Below are 7542 nucleotides of genomic sequence, written 5' to 3'. Positions count from 1 at the left end.
GAAGTGATCTAATTAGTTACCTTTAATACTAACAGATTCTAGATAAGACTCGACCGGCAGTATAGTAGTCATAACTTTACACGAGAACTACAATCTAAGGGTATATGGCCTGGCTATAATCTCAAAGCAAACTTGAGTGAAGATTTATTAGAAAGTAACGTAAATCCTAATCCTCAGACTCAGTCCAGGAAAGGAGAAAATGAGGTTATTCCGATCAAGCCGGTTGGGGCAATCGTTCACGGTACAGTAGTGTTAATCAGGGGTCGGCAGGCTCGTGACGGGCTGAATAAGCTGAACTCAAAGTATGCTATTCTGAAACGGAATGACGCATTTCCTCCGTAGTCCGCGGTTCGTTGGCGGAGACTTCTTCTCGTCCAATAAAACGCGTGGAGTACGGTGCAGGTCACGTGCGCAAAATCAACATCTTACCTGATCTAGAGACGCGCAAGAGGGGCAATTGTATCAGGCTTGAAATAACATGCTGTGTATACCATCTTATCGAATATCAAAAGTAACAAACCTCTCAAGGTCTTATTATCACTAACCTCGGCACCTTCTCTTCACATTGGTGGTGGCTGCCAGGCTGCCAGCAGCCAAGATCTCCATTTAGCGAGAGGCTCTTTTGCCAGCCAGACGGCAAACACCTCCGTGTCAAAGAACGCCAGCCCAGCGTCATTATTCGCACATCCCCTCGACGCCGCAAATACACGACAACGCGGAATCCACGAAGTACATGCCGGCTGCATTCAACTGATCGCTCGCTGCATCCGGCCCCTCGATACTCTTCGACCCCCCTGCCTAGACTCCGGCGCGCGCGACTTCGCCCGCAGCAATCGAAAGTGGCGCTCACGGTTCTCACGCAACAGGCGCCGCTCTCTCTCCAACAACAGCTCGAGATCGCACCAGATATCTTGAATTGTTCTTCTGAGCAATTAGACGGGGAACTACAACCTTTGATGATGGCACAAGCGGTGCCTGATCCTCCGCCGAACAACAAGAAGAGAGTCAAGGTCTATGAGTTGCGCAACAGCGACTGGTTCGATAGGGGCACCGGCTTTTGCCAGGCGGGCTATTTTATCGTATGTATATCTCCCAGTGGAATGGGACCTCCATGAGAACTTGCGCGTTGCCCGCATTGGCCATTCACGCTGTACATCTTGCAAGAGCCCTCGCTGACATGATTCACGTTTCTAGGACGATGCCACCCACCAGGAAACTCCGCGTGTCACAGTAGAATCAGAAGATGCACCAGCTCGGGTACTCTTAGAGACGAAGATACTCAGGGAGGATGGATTCCAGAAGCAACAAGGCACGTTTACTCGAGTAGACCGCTGTTATCTGCAAGGCTAACACATACCGACAGATACACTTATCGTATGGACGGAGCCTGCTACGGGCATTGATATGGCTCTTAGCTTCCAAGAAGCTGAAGGGTGTGCTGTCATCTGGTAAGAACGCCTAGGTCTTGCGACGAGAATGATTGAAATTTGAATACTCATTCGTCTGATTTACAGGAAGTTCGTAAACACCATTCAGCAGTCGTTCGTAATAGGTGGCCCAGGTACGTTTACACACAGACATGCTCTTAGTCTAGAACATTTTCTACCATGCACATTGAGAGTTGCTAACTTTGATCGCCTGCAGAGGATGCCTTAGACGATGACATGCCACTTGATCATATTACGAACTCGATCTCCTTACCGTCTCCCACACTTGGCAATTTGGATGTGGTAGAAAAGCAGGTTAGAGATTGCAGCATGACCAATGCCGGCCGCGAAGCTCTGATCAAGTTCGTCGTCACCGAGGACTACATAAAAGCGTTAATTCCACTGGTGGAAATGGCCGAGGATATGGAGGATTTGAAAAGCTTGCACCTGCTGTGCAACATCATGAAGACATTCATTTTGTTGAACGAGAATTCAATGATGGAGCTTGCCGTCAGAGACGATTTGATTATGGGCGTTGTAGGAGCTCTCGAATATGATCCGGATTTCCCAAGCCACAAGGCAAATCATAGACACTGGTTGAGTAAGGAAGGAAGGTACAAGGAGGTGGTGCGAATCGAAGACGACGAAATTCGGAACAAGATACATACAGTATATCGGTTACAATACCTCAAAGATGTTGTGCTCGCGAGGATCTTAGACGACCCCACCTTCTCTATTCTCAACGGCTTGATCTTCTTTCAGCATGTCGATATCGTCCAGCATATCCAATCGAACCCAGGGTTTCTAAAGGAGTTATTTGGCATTTTCAGTTCTGAAGAGACAGACCAGGAACGCAAAAAGGAGGCTGTTTTGTTTATTCAGCAGTGCTGTGCCATTGCGAAGAGTCTGCAACCGTCAGGCCGACAAACGCTCTTCAACAACTTTTTAGCTCACGGCTTGTTGTCTGTAATAACTTTCGCTCTTCGTCACAGCGATGTTGCGGTTCGGGTGGGGGCCACGGACGTTTTGGTCTCAATGATAGACCATGACCCCCAAATGATTCGCCAGACGATCTTTCGACAGATGGACGAAAAGCAAACTCCTTTGACAGACTCCTTGATCGATCTTCTTTTGGTAGAAGTAGATCTTGGCGTCAAAGCACAAATTGCAGATGCTATCAAAGTACTTCTCGATCCTGGCGCTCAAGCTGGGCCACTCGAGGGCCCCGGTAAGGGAGGCGGAGAGTTTGGTCCTAGGTTACGGCCTGCTCCGGATCCTCAGCAACAAGAGCTAGTCAAGAACTTTTACGATGACTCGGCCAAAAAACTCTTTAAGCCTTTGGTTGATTTGAAAGATCGAGGCAATATGGACTTCAGCGTTCACGAGGTTTCGCTGTTTATTTACCTGATCGAGATCCTCTGCTTTTTCGTTCGACAACATACACATCACAGCAAGTATTTTGTCATGTCCGAGAACCTAGGTCAGCGGATCTCTCAATTGCTCTTGAGTCCAGAGAAGTACTTGAAACTCAGTAAGTTTTCAGATCAGCTCGCAAGAAAAGTCGAGTCTAACATCCCATTTAGCTGCCTTGAAATTCTTTCGAAATCTCATCGGACTACAAGATGTTTTTTACAACCAACAGATGACTCAAGGAAAGCTCTTTGAGCCAATCTTGAACCTAATAGTCGAGACGATGCCACGTGATAATCTCCTGAATTCGGCATGCCTGGAGTTCTTTGATTTCATCAAAAGAGAGCATATCAAGATCATAATCAGTCACTTGGTGGAGAATTATCGTGACAAAATGGAGGACATTACCTACGTTGATACTTTCCAAAATTTTATCCTCAGGTACGACCAGACCCAAGGCTTTGCCCCTAACCTGGAAACATCATTTTTGGACACGGAAGAGGACACCCCAAAGAGAGAAACTAGAGGGAGCAGATGGGAGCATGGCATCAAAGACCTTGATGCTACTGAAGAGGAGTACTTCAATACGTCTGATGATGAGGATGATGTCGGAAAAGCTACCAGCCGACCCTCAATTAACGGGGCATCTCCGATTTCGAAACCCCTCGTCGATTACCCATCGGATGAAGAGAACGATATCATGGATACCGATGCCGGTGCGGTTGAAGCAAAGACCCCTCAAGCAAGTCCCTCAAAACATCGTTATAATCGGTCGCCAATTTCGGCGGTTCCGTCCCCTCCAGAGAGGCTTTCCGAGAAGCGTCGCCGTGAAGAGGACGAAGAGGATGAGATAGGTAAACTCTCGCAACCGAAACGCCGAAATTCGAGCAGTTCTGTCGAGTCCAACACAAGCAATATGCTAAGGAGAAAGAAGAGTTTCGCAAGCCACGGCGGCGGAGGTTCTGGTAGCAAGCCGAACAAAATTGCCATCAGCCTGTCACCAGCCATAAAAACCGGCGGTGAAGCTAATGGAGGAGAAGACAACAGTTGAGAAAGCCCCTTTTAGAGAGTGGGGGATCATTTTGCACAGGCACGACGGCGCAGGTGGTTGGAGTTATGGAGTCATGAAAGGAGTATTATGTTGATATACACAGGGTCCCCCATTTGGCTGGTTTTGCATGCATGGACACAGCAAAATGATTGGAAGTAGTGGAGGACGAAGAAACTTGCTACATGCGAATGCACACCTTGTATTATAGATGGGTGGGAGGATCTGGAGTGCACATGCGACAATGGAAGGAATTAGGTGAAATCAAGATACCGGGCTACGTAACGCTATATGGCGTTGTGGACTCAATATAACCATTTTCAGCAAGCATTTATTCTTATATGATGTAAACTTAATACTTCTCACCCTTGATTGTCTACTGAAGTGAAGGATAAGGCCGCTAGCAAATTCATAAGAGCTTCTCACGCCAGATATCCTGTCCATCCAAAGGGAATACATGGGAAGGAATTGAATTATGAGAATGAATAACTTAACTCCCAATTACGGTTCACTGATCCATTTACAAATCAGGCCCGGGGCCACTAAAAGAAAAAGGGGTTCAGCCTTCCACACAGCCTCGCGCCACAGGGGTCATTACCCGCTAAAGCGCCGGTAGCCCTTCTAAGCTTTTAAGATCACCGTGTTCATAAGTTAACACTGCATGCGCCTCGACAACACGACGCACCATCCCCTCTCGTTACCAATTGATTGTTCTTCCGGACATGTATTAATAGTTCTGCCCTCCCAAATTTTCATGCGCGCGGCGCTTTTCGGATGTTACGAGTACCAGCCAGGCGTTCCTTTTTCATTTCTTTACAGCCGCGTTGAACTTAGAAAGGTGTCCTGAAGCGCAATTGAGAGAGTAAGATGGCGTCCATACTGGACATTCCACTGCGGGTGCTGGGGACTGTGCTTGAGACTGCGAAAACAACACCGTTGCCTATACTGTTTCTGGTATTGTTTACAACGGCACTCTCTACGTTCGCTTTTGTACGCCCCTCTCAACTCTCTCTCTTTTCTCTCTACAAAACTGACCAAAGTACAGATTTATGTCCTCGTCTTCCTCCTCGCGCCCACACCCCGCGCACCATATGACTCGGAAAAAACCTACATTACAACCACGCCATCCGGCTCCACCACATCCCCCAAGCCACTCCCTTGCTGGCATGACGAATGGCTAGCCCACCGGCACGAAGCCGCGTCTCAAAAGGCGGAAAAGAAACATACTGGTACAATTGATGACGCGGAAGTGGAAGTCAGCGTCGTGATCCCAGCATACAATGAAGAAGAGCGCATAGTCATCATGCTCGAAGAAGCAGTGGAATTCCTCGATTCAGAATACGGGCGGTCTCCTTCGAAATCCAAGGGCAAAGGAAAAGCGAACGGGAGTGTGGCTGAAAGTGGGAAAGGGATCGGCGGGTATGAGATCCTAATCGTAAATGATGGGAGTAAAGACAAGACTGTGGATATCTGTTTGGACTTCGCCAAGACGAATAAGTTGCACGATATATTGAGGATATGCACGCTGAAGGAGAATAGAGGGAAGGGTGGAGCGGTCACGCATGGGTTTCGACATGTGAGGGGTGCGTATACGGTGTTTGCGGATGCGGATGGGGCGAGTCGCTTTAAGGATCTGAGGAATTTGGTGGAGGGATGTAAGAAGGTCGAGGATGGGCCTGGAAGGGGCATTGCTGTGGGAAGCAGGGCACATTTGGTGGGAAGTGAAGCTGTTGTCAAAGTATGCCCCCCTCTTCCCCATTTATCCGTTCTGAAAACGCCATCAAAAGCCGAACTCGAATGCTAAGAAAAAAACCAGAGATCGGCCTTAAGAAACGCCCTCATGCACTCCTTCCACCTCCTCCTCCGCCTCCTCACGCCCCCCGCCACCTCGCGCATCCGCGATACCCAATGCGGCTTCAAGCTCTTCTCGCGGTCCGCACTCCCGCACATCATACCCTACATGCACGCCGAAGGCTGGATCTTCGATGTCGAGATGCTCATGCTTGCCGAATCCGCACCCTCTGGTATCCAAGTGGCGGAAGTGCAGATCGGATGGCAGGAGGTCGGTGGCAGTAAACTTAATGTTATGTGGGATAGTCTGGGCATGGCGTGGGGACTGGCGTTGTTGAGGTTGGGCTGGATGTTGGGTGTTTATAAAAGGAGGTAGATGACGATGTGTGTGGTGATAGATACATGGGGGAAAAGGCAAGACTTTTTGGCTGTATATATATATATGGCTGGACAAAGGTATAGCGCCTGGATTGGTGCTGCGATGGGACATACATCTTATCTGGAATGAATACGGTGTTTTCTTCGGGCTGTTTTAGGTGTTCACGCACCTGAGACTGCTTCTAGGGATTGCTTGCGAGGTCTAAACCACTGAACCAAAATATTTGATATCCCTTTCTTGGAGACAGGTGCTCTAAGCTACCAAGATTGAGTGGGAGTAAATCACATGACCTAACCTCCCCCCTTTAAAGTGTACCCAGGTATAAAGTTACCAAGACGAAATATCTCAACGCTGAAACTTAGGCTACACCGCAGAGCAAACTTAATTCTAAGTTGGCCAACACTCAGCGCACTACGCTGTTCACCACTTGCAACTTGCATCCAAATTAATTGTCATATAGCATCATCGGTAACAATGGGAGACTCATCTGATAAGCGCGTTTGAGCAAGACTGAAACCTAGCTCCGCTCCTTTGCTTCGGATCTCAGATTGCAAGAGATTAAACATCACTGTAGCGTTGGACTTATCACGGATTGGATCAATGAGATTAGGGCTGCGTGGATGGCTATTACTACATCATCGGATGAGAGCAAGAAAATGTTTCAGTCGCTTGGCCGGACATGATACGCTGCGAAGATCATGTATCGGAACCTTTGAGCGAATGGGAGATAGATGGTAGGTGCTGGGAGGTCACAGTTACTACTGGCGAGATGGTTTGCAGGATGCTTCATTTGATAGATCTTTCCGACGAAGGACTTTCAAGTTACACATCGGGTCACGGTCTTCTGTTTCACGGTATTCAGGTAGGGATTGGGTATGATTGAGAACTCTGGCGGCTTTGAAACCAAGAACCATTGGTTATATGCATCTCTTCAATTTGGGTTAAATGCCTGATGTGATTATTGATTCACTAGTAAATCCATCTCGAAATCCTCATCCCGTCATACTCAAACCCAAGTTTCAAAGAAACGCTACTCACTACTATATGTAGAATTTTACGACTCCTCCCCACCAAACCTCAACCCATCACGTCCTCAGCAAGCGTCTTCTTCAATTCTCCAACGACAGCTGAGATAAATGATGCTTTCTGGAAGATGCGCCACTCTGTCGATGCCAAGATATTCGCCTTCAGCTTCTCCAAGAACTTTCTCTGCTTGTTCTTCAGCCCACCAATCTCTACCGCAAGATAATGTTCTGATTTCAACGACTTCGCTTCCTTTCTCATCAGCTCGGTTTTCTCGGTCATCTCCTTTCGTTCGTCTAGGATAGCTTTCAGCTTCTCATGAGTAGCTTTCAATTGTTTCAGCTATCAATCGGGTCTGGATTAGTGAATGTTTGTCAGGAAGGAGTGGATGGATATCGAACCTCTTCTATTTTTTCCTTGTCTAGAGCTGTTAGATGCTGACCATTCTCATCTACAGGAAGAGA

General features: G+C 47.8%; 2 protein-coding genes across 2 annotated transcripts; both read left to right on the top strand.

The window, feature by feature from the left end:
* Positions 1-959: 959 nt before the first annotated feature.
* LHYA1_G007242 (Uncharacterized protein) lies at positions 960-3888 on the top strand (the record flags this gene model as incomplete). The annotated part of the gene is made up of 6 exons (XM_031152172.1): positions 960-1079; positions 1195-1333; positions 1364-1448; positions 1515-1561; positions 1645-2958; positions 3011-3888. The coding sequence occupies 6 exons, from the start codon at positions 960-962 to the stop codon at positions 3886-3888; spliced, it is 2583 nt and encodes an 860-aa protein (XP_031003257.1).
* Positions 3889-4752: 864 nt separating this feature from the next.
* Positions 4753-6052, top strand: ALG5 (Dolichyl-phosphate beta-glucosyltransferase; the record flags this gene model as incomplete). The annotated part of the gene is made up of 3 exons (XM_031152171.1): positions 4753-4875; positions 4931-5623; positions 5702-6052. The coding sequence occupies 3 exons, from the start codon at positions 4753-4755 to the stop codon at positions 6050-6052; spliced, it is 1167 nt and encodes a 388-aa protein (XP_031003258.1).
* Positions 6053-7542: the final 1490 nt, after the last annotated feature.

The sequence above is a fragment of the Lachnellula hyalina genome (assembly GCF_007821495.1).
Source record: "Lachnellula hyalina strain CBS 185.66 chromosome Unknown contig00129, whole genome shotgun sequence".
Classification (NCBI taxonomy): Eukaryota; Fungi; Ascomycota; class Leotiomycetes; order Helotiales; family Lachnaceae; genus Lachnellula; species Lachnellula hyalina.
The sequence above is the reverse complement of the archived record's forward strand: the minus strand, read 5'-3'. Positions and strand labels throughout refer to the sequence as shown.